Below are 17,657 nucleotides of genomic sequence, written 5' to 3' on the forward strand. Positions count from 1 at the left end.
AAGTGAAAATGATGTGTTCGATGGTTTCTGAGGCTGAATGACAAAGAGGACATATGGGGGTAGTAGCAAGGAGACGATGAAAGAGGTTGGCTTTTGTGGCTAGGGAATTAGAGCAAGCTTTCCACAGGAAACATTTTATTTTGGGGAGAGAGTGAAGGTGCCAAATCCACTTCCACACAAAGGCTGGTGTATGGTGAGAGGAATGGGGGTTGGATATGGAAATAGGTTGCGAGGATCTCTGAAGATGGTAAGCAGAGCACACAGTAAAGGACCCATTTTTCTCAAAAGGCCAAACAAACCTATCAGAGACACTACAAAAAATAATTCAATTGGCTACAACAAAGGGCCACGGCGCAGATTTGCCGTAGCTAATGGTCCTCCTTTAACGACTGCAATTACTGCCGTCGCGAACTCATAAATAAAATGCGACGGCTTTGCATTCCCGTCGTTTCTGTTCTTATCAATTGCGACTGCATATACATGCCGTCGCATGTACTTTTGTCAATTGCGACAGAGCTAACAAGTCGTCGCTTGTTTTAGGCAATAAGATTCGAGTATGAGGGGAAAAAAAGTAAAAGCCAGATCCAGATCTGGTTTCCTCTCTCGTTCTCCTCCTCTCGTCACAGAGCAAACACGCAGAGAAACTCATTCCATTGTCATTCCGTCTTCCTCTCAGGTAACTCATCTATCTTAGTCTTCTTATTCCTCTTACTTGGGTCTTTTGAATTAATTCTAGGAAGTGAGGGTTACTAACATCTCCAATTGAAAATTTGGCCAATGGTTGATAGGTGCGTGATTCCGGGGTGGGCTAAGGTAATCTTCGGTGACTTCCTCTTCCTTCTTAATCTGGTGTTCGAATGATTGATTACTGATCTGTTTTGTTGTTTTATCTTTGATGCTCAGGTTGGACTTTGGACTGAAAGTGAGTAAGAGAGAAAGGTCATTCTCTTTCTCATCGGATTGGTTTCAGGCAGACGAATAATACGATTAAGGAAAAGATTAGAACACCAAATTGTCTGGCAATGGTAAGGTAAGCTTAATCGGTGGTCTAAGGTAATGGTTGAGTTTTTTTAGTCTGGATTTTGAGTGATAAAAGGATGAATCAGTTTGGGTTTGTCTTCGACGATATCCAATTTGTCCTTTTTATGGGTTTGGTTTTGATTTTGTTTTCTGTCTCCGTTGGTTTTGAACTAATTGGGGTTTTGTTTTTTTTTTTTTTTTTTTTTGTGTTGGAGTGCGAGATGTTTCAGTAGTTGATGAGATTCGTCTGAGGTGATTTGCTTGCTAAATTCATTGAACTAAGTTGTGGAGGAGGAACTGTCAGCTAGCTGGTATATGTACGAAACATTTAAGTACTGAACTTTCTTTCATTGAACTAAGTTGTATTTATCATTAACAAACGTTCAGGTCTTCACTTGCTTGCTGGTGAATTTTTTAATTTTCTTGATGTTGTTATGTGTATTTTCTCACCCCTGTAACATGGAAAAATTGTTTTGCTGTTGATTCACACGGGTAAATCGTAAAGCTTGAGTGAACCATTTGGGATATATTCTGAAAGAACATTGGTTTTTCTTCTTCTTCTTCTTCAAGTGAGATTTTGTTTTTGTTGGTCACAAAATAAAATTATCCACGTTTCTTCTCTTCTTAAACGCAATGTATTTTTCATCTGCATGTATCACAACTTGAGAGCAATCAAATCATGTTTATAATCTGTTCAAAAGCACAAGTTATAAAAAGTTTGAGTAAACATAAATTTATTTGATACTAAAGTCAAACGTTATGTTCATAGTTCTCTTTTATAGTCTTGCACACCAACTTCTGCTGTTGTAGCTTGTCATCATTCTTGCATATCATATAATTTGATTCTCAATATATTCAGAAGAGGTTTAATGTTTTTACTATAATGCTTTTCAATTCAATGTGTATAAAATAGTTCTAAGTCCTATCATTTTTGAACTTCTCCAAAGTTTTGAAATAATTTTGCGCCTGTTTTTGTTTGAAACTAATCTGCCTCTGGTTTTTGTTTTGTAGTGGACAAATCCTCCATCAAGTTGGTAGACACAAAATAGTTGGAAATCATGAAAGAAAAGTATACTTGGAAATCTCTCAAATTGTCTTTGAAGAGCATGGATTCCTCTTGTTGATTGTGATTGTCTTTGGCCATCCGATATAATTGTAAGCATTATGGAGATTTTTAGCACCTTCATGTTACTGATATGTCATCAAACAAATTTTGTCATGCACATCTCCAAATTCTTTGGTTTGTTTATTGTTGTTATTTCAGATCATTTAGTCTGGCTTGCAGCATACTCTTAAAAGCTCATATGTCCTAACTTAATGACCGGTCCATATGCATCGGAAGTTAATGTGTGGATGCTTGAGTGAAATGGAGTGTTGGAATGTTTTCTTGGTTAATAACATGCACAGTTGGAGCATTTCACATGCGCCGAAGGGGTTTATCTTGGGCCTAGGAAGCCTTTGGGTTCCCCTTGACAAAGTCAAAAAAAAAAACATGAAATGTTTTTTTGATCCCTTTTATGTTGAAACCAATGTTTATTTTTTTTAATTTTAATTTTAATTTTTTTTAAGGCGAATTGTCTCTTCCATCTTATTGTATACGGTGATATATAGAGCACTGTGAGTTTAAATCAATCTTCATGCATGCCATTAATGAAATGATTAATTTTAACCTTGAGATGTTTAAGTAAGTTTAATTGTTATCGAGTTGATTTTTTTGATTAGATTTTCAGCTAAAGTTATAGTCTTTGGCCTTTTGAAAATTCATGGTCTTACTTTCTTCTTTTATTGTTGTTGTTGGAAGTATCTGGAGTTCTGAAGCCTGCATTATCGGTTTAATTTAGTTTAAGCGCATTGGATTTTGTTAACGATTGCGTATCTGATTTGAAGAATGCTTTAATAATTGGAAACAGATCTGGTGAGAATATACCTGTGCTGCATATATATGTGACATTCAGAGATGCTTATGCTCTTGAAACTGCTGTTTTGTCAGTGTAAGTTGCTGGTCTCTCTACCAATATGCTCTATTTCAAGCTATTAATTTGTTTACTTTATGTTCCCTACAGAAAACAGTTTTTGGTGGGCAACCTAGCAAACCGGATAACAGAGATATACCTTGTGCAGTTTTTAGGTAATAGTTTTTTCTTTTAAAAAATTGTGTCCTTCTGTTTTTAATGATAACTATATATTTTCTATGGTGGAGCCATAGTTAACAGTAAATCGTATGCCCAAGGGCTTTAGAATCATATGAATTCTTGTTTACCGTACCGGTGCCTACAAGGTGAAGCTTAATGTTCATAATGCCAGCTGATATTATGTAACTTGGACTTATACTGCTTTTGTGTTCTGTACGTAGAGCATATACTATAGTACTCTCCATTTCCTTCTAGTTTGACCATCTTTTTGTTCAGAAAATCACATTATTTTAGGTGTCTTACGCAAGGCATTGCTATTGCTTTTGGCCTTCAAGCTATAATACTCTGCATTGTTTGTTTGGCTAGTGTTAGCAACTGAAACAATTAGGGAACATCATTTGATTACTGTTGGGCAGCTGATGGTGCGGTGATCATTTGCTTCACTTCTGGTATGAACTCTCTACTTTTTTTTTATGTTTGTGAGTGAATGTGTGATCTTGCTTTATCTGGAAAGTTGTTATTGTAGCTCAGCTGAGTTCTAATTTACAATTAATATGCTTGAATTTGTTATCTGATTTACATTTTTCAACTTTCTCAGGGAAAAGATATCCTGGAAATCAACCATCCCGAAAGTTCTTTCGGCATAAAGACCAGAGTGATATGAAATTTTAGTAAATTTAGATTTATGTATAAAATTTAAGAAAATCAAACAGAAACTGGCAGCATCGCATGGGCAAGTTGCCTAGTTTTAGCTTAGGTTTAAATATTAGTGCATTTTTGTATCTGTATAATTATACCTCAAATATTATCTATCCAAGCTTTGTATTTCAAATTTAATTATCATTTGAGACTTTGTTGGCTCTTTACTTATAGATTATCTTGTTTGCATAATTAAGTAATTGAACAGAATGTCAATTGTATGCGTTTTGTTAAAAAAGAAAAGTTTTTTTTTTTTTTTTAATTTTATTAATAATTCATATTTTGCGACGGCATTGTTTCCGTCACAAAAATTCTGTTGCGGTAGGTGGCGTCGCTACTGACCTTTGCGATGGCGTAGTTGCCGTCGTCAAACTTGAAGCTACGGCGTAATTGCCGTCGCAAATAGCAATGGCGACGCCCTCAACGACAACGGCAAAATTGCCGTCGCCTAGCCGTCGCCATTGGTCTTTTGCGACGGCAATTTGACTTTCCGCGACGGCGTTGCTCCGTGGCAATTTGAATTCTTTTTTGTAGTGAGATCACATTAGAGATGACGGGGATTGATTTAATGGATGTGGCTTCTTGTACTGTGATGTATGGGAGGATGGGTGAGAGGTTCCACTGATGGTGATGCTAGTCAATGAGGGAGGCCACATTTAGAGAGAGTTGATGAGGTGGGATGGGAGAAGACAGATGGGTAATATTGGGAATCCAATTCTTAGTCCAAACATCAGTTTTCAAACCATTTCCGATTTGAGAGAACATACCTTGTTGAATAGGTCTCTGCCAGCTAGAATACTATTCCAAATCCAAGATGGGGAAGCTCCTCTTCTAGCTGCGAAGAAGGTAGAAGTTGGGAAATACTTGCTCTTGACGATTCGGACCCAAAGAAACTCCGGATTCGTGACTATACGCCAAGAAAGTTTTGCCAAAAGAGCCAGATTGAACTCATTGAAATTCCTAAAGCCCATTCCCCCTTGACTTTTAGAGGCAGTAAGGCAGTGCCAATTCTTCCAATGGATATCCCTTTCACCAGATTTGCCCCACCAAAACTTAGCGAGAGCGGAGTTGATATCATTGCATAAAGATTTCGGAAAGAGGAAACATGCCATCGGATAGGCCGGGAATGCCGAGGCTACCGATTTGATGACAATTTCTTTGCCTGCCTGAGTAAGGCTTCCAACCCTGAAGTTTCTTTGAAATGGAATCCTTGATGTAGGCTAAAGCAGAGCGTTTGGATCGACCCCAAACTGTGGGGAGACCCAAATTTTTTTTGGGATTTGCAACCAGTCTCATGCCCAAGATGTTGCTAAGTTGGTTGATCAAGTCAGGGGGTGTGTTTGGGCTGAAAAACAGAGTGGACTTTTCTTGGTTGAGTTGTGGTTACTGTTTGAATGCAGATATTGGGAAAATTTGGGTCTAGAGCTCCGTTTGTTGTTCCTACTACAATAAAATTTGGGAATGAGCTCAAATTTGATTTGGGTTTGGTTCAATATGTCTCAAAAGATGGGAAATTTTTTATTTTTGTACCATTTGAACATGTGGGATTGTGGTGGCACTGTTTGATTTGAATTGTTTAGGGCAAATTTGAGGGCTTTTGGTAGATTGGGGTTGTTCAATTTGCTGGTTTCATACTGGCATTTACAAAGTTTTGGAATTGTGTGGTTTATTGCTCCAACTGTATAACTTTTTCTAAAATTTATTTACCTCTCTATTTTCACTAGTGTAAAGTTGTTGACTTAAAACATGTTGTTTTTTCCGTGATGCTATACAAATATGTTAATTTGGCTATTACTTTTATTAGTTTTTTTATTTTGTTGGGAGAAATAAATTTTTTATTGCCCCCTCCCCCAATAAACCTTTATTTTTGTTTTTAAGAGAGGGGGGGGGGGGCAATAAATATTTATTGGGGAGGTGGGCAATAAACCTCTTTGAGTCTCTAGTGACCTATGAGTTCTCCGACGACCTCTTTGGGGACCTCCGGCTAGGTTTAGTAAACTTTTATCATCCCCCAATAAATGTTTAATGGGGGGCAATAAACCTCTCCGGTGACCTATGAGATATCCGACGACCTCTTTGGGGACATCGGGGTGAGGTTTTCAGAAAAGTCCGGCAGCCAGCGATCGGTGACCGGACTTCGGCAAAGTCTCCTATGGCTTCTCTCTCTCTCTCTCTCTGTGTGTGACAAAAGGGTGAGGGCAAAATAGTCTAAAAAAAACAGAAAAAAAATTAATTGGGTATTAGGGAACAACTTATTAGAGTTATTATGGGTAAGTGGGAAAAAAATATATAAGTGAGTGATGTACGTAAGGGGGGAAAAAGTCTCTAGAATTAGGGTAAATGGTCAAAACCTTTTCTTCTTTTTTATCTTTTTTTTTTCTTTTCATCATAGTCAGTCATCTAGATTCCATGCGAATGAAATTCTATGGAATTTATTAGTTAATTATAGATTTTTTTCAACAGTACTTGCGAAAAGATTGTTTGAAAAGAAAACCAAACCTTATTTTCTAGACCCTAGTAGACACAAAGTCCTCGTTGCGCCCTTAGTTTTAGGCACTTACCAGCGGCGGTTATCTATCTCATTGCTACGGATAAGGATGTTTGATGGTTGATAGCGTGTTAGTTATTGATGACGAATGATTTCATCTTTTAGTTTTTTAAGGACAAGTGAGGACATTTGTCTATTTCTTCAATTAATGGATACTAGCCTTCTTCATACATGCTTATTGCAGAGAGAAAATAGTGGGAGAAAAAGTAGGGGATGTGGGATCATTTCTTTTTAATTTTCTAATAAAAATTTATTTTATAATTCTCTAATTTACCCTTGTGATTTAATTTATTCTTAAAGTTTTTTAATATTTCAATGTTAAATCTGTCAAAATTTTCAGTTTTGGTTAACAAAGCCTCTTCTCTTAATAATAGTATAGATTAGTCTTTATTGACACATGCGATGCATGTGCTAAACAGTTTTATTCTTATTTTTATTTTTTGGAGGAAAAAAAAATAGGAAGTTACAACTGTAAAATGTGGGAAGTTATATATGTAGAAAGTGTGATGAATTTCCTTTATTTTCTGAATTTTTATTTATATTTATATTTTACTATTTACCATAACACCTCTCATATATTAAGAAGTCTTTTAAATTAACCTATACTTTAAGGATATTTACGTAAATTCACACCCACTTTAGCTAACAAAGTGGGTTTTCTTAATAATAGTATTGATAGGTATTTTGTTGCATGAATGATTGGGTAGCAACCTCAACATTTTATAGGATTGCGCTTTTGATTCTTGACTTCATGTTTGTGGTGTAGATGACCCACCCCTCTGTAGTACTTAAATCTCTTGTATACTTCTTTCAAGGGTTAATCTCCGGTAATAAAATGATTGGTTCCAAAAAAAGAAAAAAAAACTGAACTCCGTGTCTCTCTCTGTCCATTCCAAATATTCCGCGCTTTCTCATGCTGACGCAGTCAATCAATTAAAGACTCGAAAGCCACAGATATCTGTGCTCCATTTCCAAAAAGCCACCAAATCGACCGATCCAAACAGAGAGACAAAGTCGAGTGAGAAAGAGAGGAGAGTTGCGTTGGGTGTACTTAGAGCTCGATCAATCGAGGGGTCTCTAGCTACTTCCATGGAATCCATCAGCGGAGGACGTGTGAGTAGTAGCACTATCAACAATACACCTTCCACCGCAGATCAAAAGGTGGCTGTTGTTGACCCCATATCTCCTGATTTCCGAAAAGCCATCTCGTCGGTTCTTTCGCGGTGGAATGGCCTCGAAATGGCTGTCCAGAACCAGTGGGGTGGCCGAGACTCCACCCACAAAGCTCAGCAGCTCTCTGCCGATATTCTCTCTTGGTTCTCTCAATCCAAAGCAGGTGATCATGATTTGTTTTTTCAATCATTCATTCATTAAGTTGTATCTACATATTTTAGCGATCTTTGATTTGTACAAGGTGATAACAATGACGTCAGGACTTGTAGTTCTGGTAGTTTAGAGGATTTGTAGTTCGTTCCCTCAAGTTTTCAGATTTTATCGAATTGTTTCACGTAAGTTTGCTAACTAACTATATATGCAACTCAATCGGCAGCACCACGTTACGTGGAAGATCTCGAAAATTTGCTCCATGAACGTATGATTCTCTCCTTCAACACAGACATTGAAGATGGGAGCATTGAGGAGGTGATTTTTAATTTTTCTTGATGGATGATTAATTTACTGCTCATTTTTTTGAATATCTATAAGCTAAATAGTATTATGAACATGGACTTAATGATCGATATATTGCTGCTGGTTAGTACGCATATGAAGTTTTGCAATTCTCTGAATCAGGTGGCTGAGCAATTGATGATTGTACATGAGGAATACTTGCATGGAAACCATTAATTAGATCGATATCATCACCTACTCCAGCGATTTTCTTAGGACCACACAGGTAAAATTAATTGCCTCATCTCAAATGTTGAAATATGTGTATACATGCAATGTAATTAACCATGTGCTAGTATCACTAAGCTACAGTTTTCAGAAGTTTCATATGTTTATTCTATTTGTTTACTGTCTATATGATAGAAGCATTTTAATGTGATATTTTAATAGTTAATTCCTCACATTTTGCTTAGTTAATTCCTTAACGAATCGATTTTTAATTCAATTTTTATTTTTAGGTACATTGGAGTAGATGATGATGAAATAAGTGTTAGGTCCATAAAATGATGGAGAAAAATGGAAATGCACTAAAAAGGTCAACTTTACACATTTTCCTACTCCGGCTAGGAGAAACCAAGCCAAGCAAGGAAGAAGGAGCGACCACCTGACCAAATGAACTTCAAATGAGCTGAAACCTTCCAGATCCATTCTAGACATCCTAAGAAACATTTCTTATGAAGAGTGCAAGAGCCAAAAAGAAGTGGAAGGCCTTCAAACAGTCAGCCCAATGTTCTGCAGAAGCAAAACTGGAAAACTGGACCTGTAAGGAGTCCAGCAGAAATTCCGGCCCAAACACATGGAGATAAATTCTGAAAATTTTACAGAATGATCTACACTCATGATGGATCATTTCATATGAAGAAGTCACGGCCAAAATCTGAAGTCTTGGTGGAGAATTAATTGAAGGAAAAATGAGTAGAAAGTGACTCAAACCTAACAAATTCCATTAGTGTTTAAATATTCAAACCTAATAAATTCCATTAATGTTTAAATGCTCAAACCTAACATATCATCATTTGTTTAAATCCAAATAGTTTTGCTTGGTAGCCTATAAATAGAGGCTACAACAAAGAAGAAAGACATTCCTTCATCCATTCCATTTTCTTTGTCTCTCCATTTCCTTTCCATTTTCCTTTCCATCCTCTAGTTTCAAGTTTAGTCATCTCCACGAGTTCAAGCAAGGCCAAAGAAGAAGAAGAGAAGCCGTGAGCACTTCCATCCATAGCCATCCTTGAAGCTTGCTTTCGAGTTTCAAGAATCCACAACGTGAATCATCCATCTCATCTTCATCCACGGTGTAATCCTATTCTCCTTTGTAACCTTTGCTTTGAATTTCGTTGGTTATGAACTAGTTGACATATATGTTTGAACAAAGTATTATTTCTGGAATTTTTATGATTAATTGAGAATTTTCAGATTCATATATTGTGATTCGAGAGTTGCTTATGTGGGTTTGTTTAATTAAATTTGCGTTATAGATAACTTTTGTATTTTAATCTTATGTGGTTGCAAACACTTAGGGTTTCGATATGAATGGTGCTAGGTTTAAGAACATGAAATCGACTTTTCGTTTTGTGTAAACTTGAATCAAAGTAGTAAAGGTTTTGTACAAAGATCGAATTTAATTAAAGAGAATTGCAATTAGGTGGACTTTTCCATACTAAGTTGTACACTTGAGTTGATAGCCTTTCTCTATGTGTAATGCGTTAAACATGACATGATTGACTAGCTTTCTAGGGTTTGATTGCATGTTTGATAGGATTAATCTAGGTGCTTTCGCTTAGGTTAATTAGCATTGAAAAGTAAAAAATGGGAATTCATTTGCTTTCGAATGTTTCACATGATCAACTCCTTTCTCATGACTTAGATGAACAATATTAGGGTTTGAATCAATTTTAATCATAAGTTTCGGTTTTGATCTTTGTTCCTTCATTCCATTCGTATTTTTATGTTTTTGCATTTTAATTGTTTTTGTTAACTTAGTTTCATTTTCAAAAAAACCAAAAACAAAATCCCCCCTTTTCGTGTAAAATGTTTATATTTTGTGAATACATTTGTGAATATTATACTTTGTTTTAATTTTAATTGTTTAATTGTTTGACAATGACAGGTGTACCCTCAATCCCCGGAATAGAACGATCCCTACTTATTCTATACTAACAACTACATTTTGCAGGGTTAAATTGCGCGCTTGCTTTTAGCGTATCACTATATATATAGCGAATTAATCGATACAAGACATGCAGTTCAATGTACAACATAGCACAACTGATTAGGGAGTATATATATTAATTCCAAACAAGAGCTAATGAGGGTTGGCAAGAATGACAAGACCCTTGTTTGAGTGAAAACCCCACTCAAGTTCGAGCATCAACATTCACATGTCCCTTATTGGTAGCTTTTGCTAAGTACTGGGGTCTTGTGGGACCTATGTGACGCTGGTGAATGTGTAATTTTCCAGAGAGTTTAGGTCATCACAAGACCCAATTGCTGGATGTCTGTGGGTTTTTAAGGTAAAAATCATTGGGCTATTGGGGTCTGACTGCTCTCACATGGTAATTAGCTCTAGATGGATCTAGGTGTTAGTTGCTAGCTGGATCTAGATGTTAGTTGAGTTCCTACTTCCTACAAACCATGAGTGATTCATAATATTCCTAGGCTAGTGGCCTGCCTCCTCCCAGACTAAATACTTGTGTTAAAAAAGGAAAATTCCAAACAAGAATGTGAGAGATCAAAGAGCCCTTCGATGTATTCCTTCGATCTCTTCAATGATTTAGGGATGGATCGATATTCTTTTTCCTGCATTAGAATAAATAAGTAACCTCCATGACTTGACTTCGATTTCATATACTATCAATTCTTGATGTCAATATCTTAGGTGTAGACAGTACGTAGTTGAATTGTTGTTAAATCATGCAGATAGAACTTGGGGAAGTCTATACTAACGTATATATAAATTTCAATGTATAACTCTAGTTAAATTATGCTGCAAATTCAAAGTTCAAAAATGAATTTATGAAGGTAATATTTAATTAAGATCGATCTCCCCCTTTCTCCTCTGAATGCAGACAATTACAAAGCATTACACAGGGTACGTGAAAAAACATACGGGATTTGATCGAAGCTGACATCAAGATTTCTCAGTCTGACAGAGTTCGGAAATCTTGGAACATTCGACAACAAGAATTCAACATTGTTAGCTAGTAGCTAGGTATCACATTGCCTAGGAACAGCCTTGAAGCCTCTAGTGAATGTTTGCAGTCTTATCCCAGTTCATTTTTGTTTTTAGGTGTTTTCTGTTGCAAGTTCTCCCATTAAGTCTACACCTACCTGTGTAAATGTTTGTGCAAGACAATTATAAACTTAAGAAACCATTGGAAGACATGGTCATGAGTTTTCAGACTCTCTAAATATTAATTAGATTATGAATTTTTTATTACTAGTCAAATTTTATTATTATAATGTAAAAAAATTCAAAGGATTTTCAGCCTTGGGTTGCGGCCTATCGTCTGAGTGTTTAGCACTTCAAGCGTGATCAATTGTTCGAGGTTGAGGGTGTTGAGATTATAGATCCCACATGGGAAAATGGAGACTTAATTTGCTTATGGGTTTATAAGGGTTTGGGTCACTCCATCCATTGCCAATTAGTTTTGGATGTGAACCCCAGATTACTTTATCATTGTATCAGAGTCAGGTTATCCCACGTGTGCATGCCTTACGGTCACACGGGCTCCACGTCACCCAATATATATAAGTTGTCCACGTGTATGGCTTGAAAATTCGCCACACTTGCGGGGACGTGTTGAGATTATAGATCCCACATGGGAAAATTGGGACTTTGCTTATGGGTTTATAAGGGTTTGAGCCACTCCATCCATTGCCAATTGGTTTTGGATGTGAACCCCAAATTACTTTATCAGAGGGGACGGGCGGATTCATGATTCAAAACGGAGTTGGGTTTTATTTTTTTTACTGAAGTGAAAGGAAAATTTAGCATAGTGTCAATATTTAACTAAATTATATTAGATATATATTTTATTGAGATAAAAAAAAATAAAAACTACTATCAAATCTATTACCAAAAGACGAATGGTTTGAGTTGGATGGTTGGTTTTGGGTTACTAGGATCCAGTCTTTTGCCGGCTTTTGGCCGCGCATCTTATTATCAGCTGTGCTGACGTTTCCGGGAGATCCTGGGATGGCCCGCCCTATAGTTATCTATTGTGGCTTGACCCCATCCCCGACAATGCTACTTATTTTGGCCTTGTTACTCCGATTAGCCATCCTTTTCAGTCTTCGTCATTGAATTCATTGACAGTTCAATTTAGTGTCTTCAGAGTAAGTTTGTGCAGTACTAGTTGCTGCTTTACTCAATTGTAAGCCCGTTTTTGGGTGCTGTAATTGCAGTTTAATGAATGATATTTCACCTGATAAAAAAAAAAAATCTATTACCAAAAAAAAAATTTGAAATCCTTTTTTATTGAATAAAAGAAAACGAGAGATTGAAAAAAGAACTTAATCAAAAATATTACCAAATAGACTACCTCCCATACTAGGTTGAAAGCCAATAGATTACCAAAAAAGTAAGTAAATTTTTTCGTATTGACTAAAAAGAGATAATTAAGAGGTTGAAAATATTATTATAGTGAAAGTAGTACGGTAATGACTAACTCGATCAAAAGAATCGTCAGAAAGTGCTATTATATATACAGTTTTAAACCCCTAAATATTTAAAATAATATTAATTCTTAATGGATCTTGCATATGAATTTCATACAACCGGACTCGATCCTTTTAATAAATGGGTTATACGGGTTGATGTCGTGTTAGCGGGTTAACATACAAATGATCCGTTTAATAAATGGGCATTGGTAGTTGACATGCAAATGACCTGCTTTTTAATTCTCCGGGTTCAACCCGCTTTATTTCGTTTGAATTTTGAGTCGTGTCGGAATTGACAACTCTATAGAGATGCAAAGAATATATAGAGTCTAGCATTTTATGTGACGCCCCACTCCATCAACAACAGTAAAAAGGACATTTGTAAATCCAATCCAATTCCAACATTACAACTTTAGTTGCAGGACAGCGAGAAGAAATCTAGGACTTCAAGGTAATTTCCGAGCTATAGACTTGAAATTGATAAAAGTTGTTGGGATTGTTGAGAAGATCATATTGATGAATTTTGGTGACCCAATTCGGGGTTGGAACCGGCGGCGCGTGGGGCCCACGTGCAGCGTCCTGTGGCGGTGCGTCCAGCCATTCCTGGCGTCCTATTTTTGTTTGTTGGGTCGAGCATATCGTTACGAGTGTGTAGATATGGAATTTTGTATCAATCAGTGCACGTTTTGAAAATGATAGGAATTTCCAAAGTTTTGGGAAGTTCGGGTTTTGATTTGGGAACATCCGACCATTGGATTGGCCCTAGCTTTCGATAGGTTGTTATAACTATTGAGTCAACGTAACATATGAAGTTTAAGCTCGTTCTGACATGATTTTGAGCTTCCGACGAATTATCGGTTTTAGGGTTTCAATTTTATTATCGTCAATTTATTTTCAATTATCGAGAAACAGTTATTTATAATATCATTTTATCGAGACGACATGTAGACCGAGTTCGAGGAGGAAATAGTTGGACGGCCGTCGTAGCCACAATCGGTGAGTGGACATTTGATTTTAAAATAAATGATTAAATTCTGTTTACTACCTTGTACTTTCAAGGGTTCATCAGTTCAGTTCCTGCACTTCTAATTTAATCAAAAAAGTCCTCGCACTCTCCAATTTCATCAAATCGATCAATTCCGTCACTATTCCGTCAATTTTCTCTGTTAAGGTGCTGACGTGGCCAGTTGAGCAGTTTTGTGGGACCCTTCTCACAGGAAAATTCTCAAAATACCCATAGACTATGAGAGTGAAAACGAGGGTTCATCATGATCAGGGTCTTCACCCAAGCCACCAACTTCCATATTACTCTCACTAACAGAGATTGATATATATCCAAGTTCTTAAATTGTGATGAGTAATTACTGCCCTCATTTTCTTGCACATAATCACTAACCCTACAAAATTGTTAAAAGCAAAAACCCGACCAATTAAGAACCTCAAAGACTATCCAATTCCAAAACAAACACAGAATCAGAGCATGCAAAAACCTACTTGAATTCATAGTGAACGTTCTGAGAAGCCCCCTCAGCCAGAGTATCTACGCTTAATGTTCCATCAATCACAAGACACTTCACCAGAACCTTCTTCGAGTTCAAATGCACGAACGCGTACTCGTTCTCCAGCTCGTTCCATTTCTCAATGCCCACTTCCTCTACAAAACCCCCAAATAATCAAAACCAAAAATTGAAATCAGAGTTTATAGTTTTTAAGGACAGAGCAGGGTTTAGTAGAATTCAAAACGGTGAGTAACGTACCAGTTGAGGAAGAGGTGAGTAACTTGTAGTCAGAGACGGTGAAGGAAGCGTAAACTGCAAAGGCGACCTTGTTGTTTTCATTGCGGAAAGTTGGGCGAGCGGCTCTGATGACCACCATGTTTTGGATCATAATTCATATACATATTTGTGCCCTAAAACATAGAAATTACTTGTTCTAAAGTCCAATTTAATGTTGACAAATCCAATTCCATTATTCCCCTAATCTTGTACTTTTACTTAACCTTTGTGTTTATTTATATGTATTTATTTTCCTTATCATGCTAGAAAATGATGGAGAAGCATGGAAATACACTAAAAAGTCAACCTTAGCATATTTTTCTACTCCGGCTAGGAGAAAGCGAGCTAGACAAGAAAGGAGGGGCGGCAGCATAATCAAACGAACTCCAAATGAGTTGAAACTTTTCAGAACCATTTTAGACATCCTAAGGATCATTTCTTATGAAGATTTCAAGAGCTATTTTAGAGTGTAAGGCCTTTAAAAGATTGGTCCAAGTTTCTAACTAAAAGACGAAAAACCGGCAAAACTGGACCTGTATGGATTCCGGCAGCATTTTTGGCCAAACCACGGTGAACTAAGCTCTGAAATTTTACCAGGATGATCTACACTTATCAATGAACATTTGGTATGAAGAAGTCGAAGGCCAATTCCGAAGTCTCGATGGAGATTCAATTGAAGGAATCTTCAGGAGCAGAAAACATGGCAGTTTGGCCTAGAACCTTCTTTGGACGGATTTCTTGTGCATTTTTGGAAGGTCTATGAAAATACAAGGACAGAATGTGTTTTTTTGGAAAATGGGGATTGCAAGGCACGTATCAATCCCTACTGGGCAGAAACCACAAATAACCAACAGAACACCAGATTTTTGGTTACGCAGTGAAAATCTCAACTTTTGAGATTAAAAACACTGCGGGGCTCTTACTCTTGAGAACCCAAAATAAGAATTAACTTATGATGAAGGATATGTTCTTTACAAACTTGAATAGCACTAGCTCGGCTACAATGATTAGATGAAAACTAATACCAAGTTTGTCTTCGTCTTGAACTCCTTCTTCATTTGAACGATCACCAAATATCGCTCTCCTTTCTTCACAGCTCCTCTATTGATCTCAAGAGAATTTATGCATATAAAACAATGATCAAGAACACTTAAACATGGACCAAGTGTTTTGACTCTTGTGAAGACTCAATCTTAAGCAAGCAAGCAAGAATCACCAAACATTCTTGCGTTCCAGGTCCCCTTTATATGCCGTCTGTTTTTCCAAGCTCTAAGAATAGCTGCCGCACCCACCAAACAATCAAAACAGCCTTTTTACCCTAATCCCCTTCTACAAGGAAAAACAAATCTCTTTGTGTTAACAAAATATAAACAATTAAGGACACCAAATCCTAAAATACTTAGGAAATCAATAATACAATTTGGCACACAGAAAAATATCTTTAAATGAATAAAAGATATTAAACTCATTAAACCCCAAAGATACTTTCCCGTTTTGTATGGAATGCCAACACACCAAGTTGATCAAAACTTGTACCTACAGTCTATGATGCTGAAATTATCAAGGAGAGCCTTAGAAGAATCCTACAAGATTATGGCAAGATTAGTCTATCATATTACCCTTTGGATAATAGGCATCCCTATGCACCTTCTCTCCTTTGGTTGCCAAATTGACTTTGGTGACCCAAAACCACCCATACCACTCCATAACATCTTTTTCTCTCTATATTCTTTACACAATCCACTATCATCTCCTCCACAAAACCTCCATCACCACTACCATCAATTCATAACCTCCATTACCACCACCAAAACCTTCATCATCTTTTCCATCTACCCATTCCATTTCATAGACAAAAAGCTTCACCACTCCACCATTTCACCACTTGATCATCTCTACGTCTCATATTCCATCATCAACCTTTGAAGAAGAAGGAGAGGAGTCTAGCATCACTTAAGGAATCATCATCACCATTTTCACCATGTCAATGCCTTCATGAGTTCATCTACACCATCCTCAACTTGATTATCACTAGTCCCTTCTCTATCCCTATTTTTTAGTTTGATGTTTATAAACTTGTTGAAGCTTATGTATTTGATTATGAGTGAGTAGTTAGTTTGTTGGGACTAGGGTTGAAAGCCCTAGCCAAATTTGTAATGAATTGATGTTTGAGTCTAATTTGATGCATTTTCCATGATTATCTTCACATGCTAATTCAAGAAGTGAATGCTTGTATTTGAATCTAGCTAATTTGAATATTTTGCATTTGTCATTACATGAACAATGTTTAGAGAATAGCTAGCTTTGGACATTGAAAGCATGATAGCACACTAGGTGTGTATGTGAGGCTAGTGAGTTAAAATCACCTAGACATAGGATTGGTTTGCATGCTTGATTATCTAAACTCAAATCTTTATGCATCTAGGAACAAAGAATTGATACTTATCCGGTAATATAACTTGTTCTTGGGTAGTTAGTTTCGCACTTATCCGGTGGAAATTGATAAAATAAAAGGAGTTTAGGCCTTAGTAGTCTTATCCGGATGCTAAGAGGGTAATTGGATATTTGGGATGTCATTACTTTTAGTTTGAACATCTATGCATGCAAGGGAGGCTTTGGTGAACAACCTAAAGCTCCAACTTCCATCCATTATTATCACATCTAGTTTAAAATAGCCTAGTTTACATTTCAAGTTTCATTTGTTTTAATTTGATTCGAAACCATTTTCAAAGCCAAAAATCAAACCACTACACCATCTTGCATATATTCACCATGAACTTTGGTTCACTTGTGAGGTCTTTTTTATGACTTGTACATTTGCATATTCATCTAGCATCCTCTAGGTTTTTCTTAGCAAGAGTGGGATTTTCCAATCCCTTGGGTACGATATCCCCTACTCATAATCCCTATACTATAACTTGGCCCTTATACTTGAGGGTGCCTATTTGACTAACAAGTTTTTTGCGCCGTTGCCGGGGATTGGTGTAAAATCCGATTCCTAGCTCGGTTTGCCTTTGGGTAGCTAGAAATTTTACCTTTTTTGTGTTTCAACTTGTGTTCTTACATTTTCTTTTTTTTGTTAGTTTTTGTGGTAGTCACCTTATTTTTGAAATTGTAGTAAGTATACTTTGATAAGTAAATTAGTAAATTGTG

At 36.7% G+C, this 17,657-nt stretch overlaps 2 protein-coding genes and 1 long non-coding RNA gene across 6 annotated transcripts; 2 read left to right on the forward strand and 1 right to left on the reverse strand.

The window, feature by feature from the left end:
- The first annotated feature begins 350 nt into the window (after positions 1–350).
- On the forward strand, positions 351–3,946 carry LOC133712529 (uncharacterized). Of its 3 annotated transcripts, none has more exons than XR_009847463.1 (8): positions 351–676; positions 789–813; positions 904–1,337; positions 2,032–2,175; positions 2,931–3,011; positions 3,084–3,148; positions 3,519–3,601; positions 3,751–3,946. It is a non-coding gene; the product is annotated as an uncharacterized LOC133712529 (long non-coding RNA). The 3 variants fall into 3 exon arrangements; XR_009847462.1 differs by having other exon boundaries at positions 924–1,337; XR_009847464.1 differs by having other exon boundaries at positions 924–1,331.
- Positions 3,947–7,361: 3,415 nt separating this feature from the next.
- On the forward strand, positions 7,362–11,498 carry LOC133710962 (uncharacterized). 2 transcript variants are annotated; one of them, XM_062137114.1, is made up of 4 exons: positions 7,362–7,735; positions 7,949–8,040; positions 8,191–8,293; positions 11,136–11,498. In XM_062137114.1, exons 1-3 carry the CDS (start codon positions 7,489–7,491, stop codon positions 8,242–8,244), a joined length of 393 nt encoding a protein of 130 aa, XP_061993098.1. In that variant the 5' UTR covers positions 7,362–7,488; the 3' UTR covers positions 8,245–8,293; positions 11,136–11,498. The 2 variants fall into 2 exon arrangements, with proteins under 2 accessions (XP_061993098.1, XP_061993099.1); XM_062137115.1 differs by lacking the exon at positions 11,136–11,498 and adding an exon at positions 8,526–9,355.
- A 2,456-nt stretch (positions 11,499–13,954) lies between these two features.
- On the reverse strand, positions 13,955–14,604 carry LOC133711377 (probable proteasome inhibitor). The gene is made up of 3 exons (XM_062137507.1): positions 14,487–14,604; positions 14,224–14,383; positions 13,955–14,126 (listed from the first exon to the last, which is right to left on the reverse strand). Exons 1-3 carry the CDS (start codon positions 14,602–14,604, stop codon positions 13,955–13,957), a joined length of 450 nt encoding a protein of 149 aa, XP_061993491.1.
- Between the last annotated feature and the right edge of the window lie 3,053 nt (positions 14,605–17,657).

This window comes from Rosa rugosa, chromosome 5 (assembly GCF_958449725.1).
Source record: "Rosa rugosa chromosome 5, drRosRugo1.1, whole genome shotgun sequence".
Lineage (NCBI taxonomy): Eukaryota > Viridiplantae > Streptophyta > Magnoliopsida > Rosales > Rosaceae > Rosa > Rosa rugosa.

Bases quoted from the DNA above. Each gene is read 5' to 3' on its own strand.
- LOC133710962 (XM_062137114.1), top strand. From the start codon at position 7,489: ATGGAATCCATCAGCGGAGGACGTGTGAGTAGTAGCACTATCAACAAT. The intron at 7,736-7,948 runs GTGATCATGATT...CTCAATCGGCAG, and splicing joins GTTCTCTCAATCCAAAGCAG to CACCACGTTACGTGGAAGAT. The intron at 8,041-8,190 runs GTGATTTTTAAT...TCTCTGAATCAG, and splicing joins AAGATGGGAGCATTGAGGAG to GTGGCTGAGCAATTGATGAT.
- LOC133711377 (XM_062137507.1), bottom strand. From the start codon at position 14,604: ATGGTGGTCATCAGAGCCGCTCGCCCAACTTTCCGCAATGAAAACAAC. The intron at 14,384-14,486 runs GTACGTTACTCA...GGGGTTTTGTAG, and splicing joins ACTCACCTCTTCCTCAACTG to AGGAAGTGGGCATTGAGAAA. The intron at 14,127-14,223 runs GTAGGTTTTTGC...ACAATTTTGTAG, and splicing joins AACGTTCACTATGAATTCAA to GGTTAGTGATTATGTGCAAG.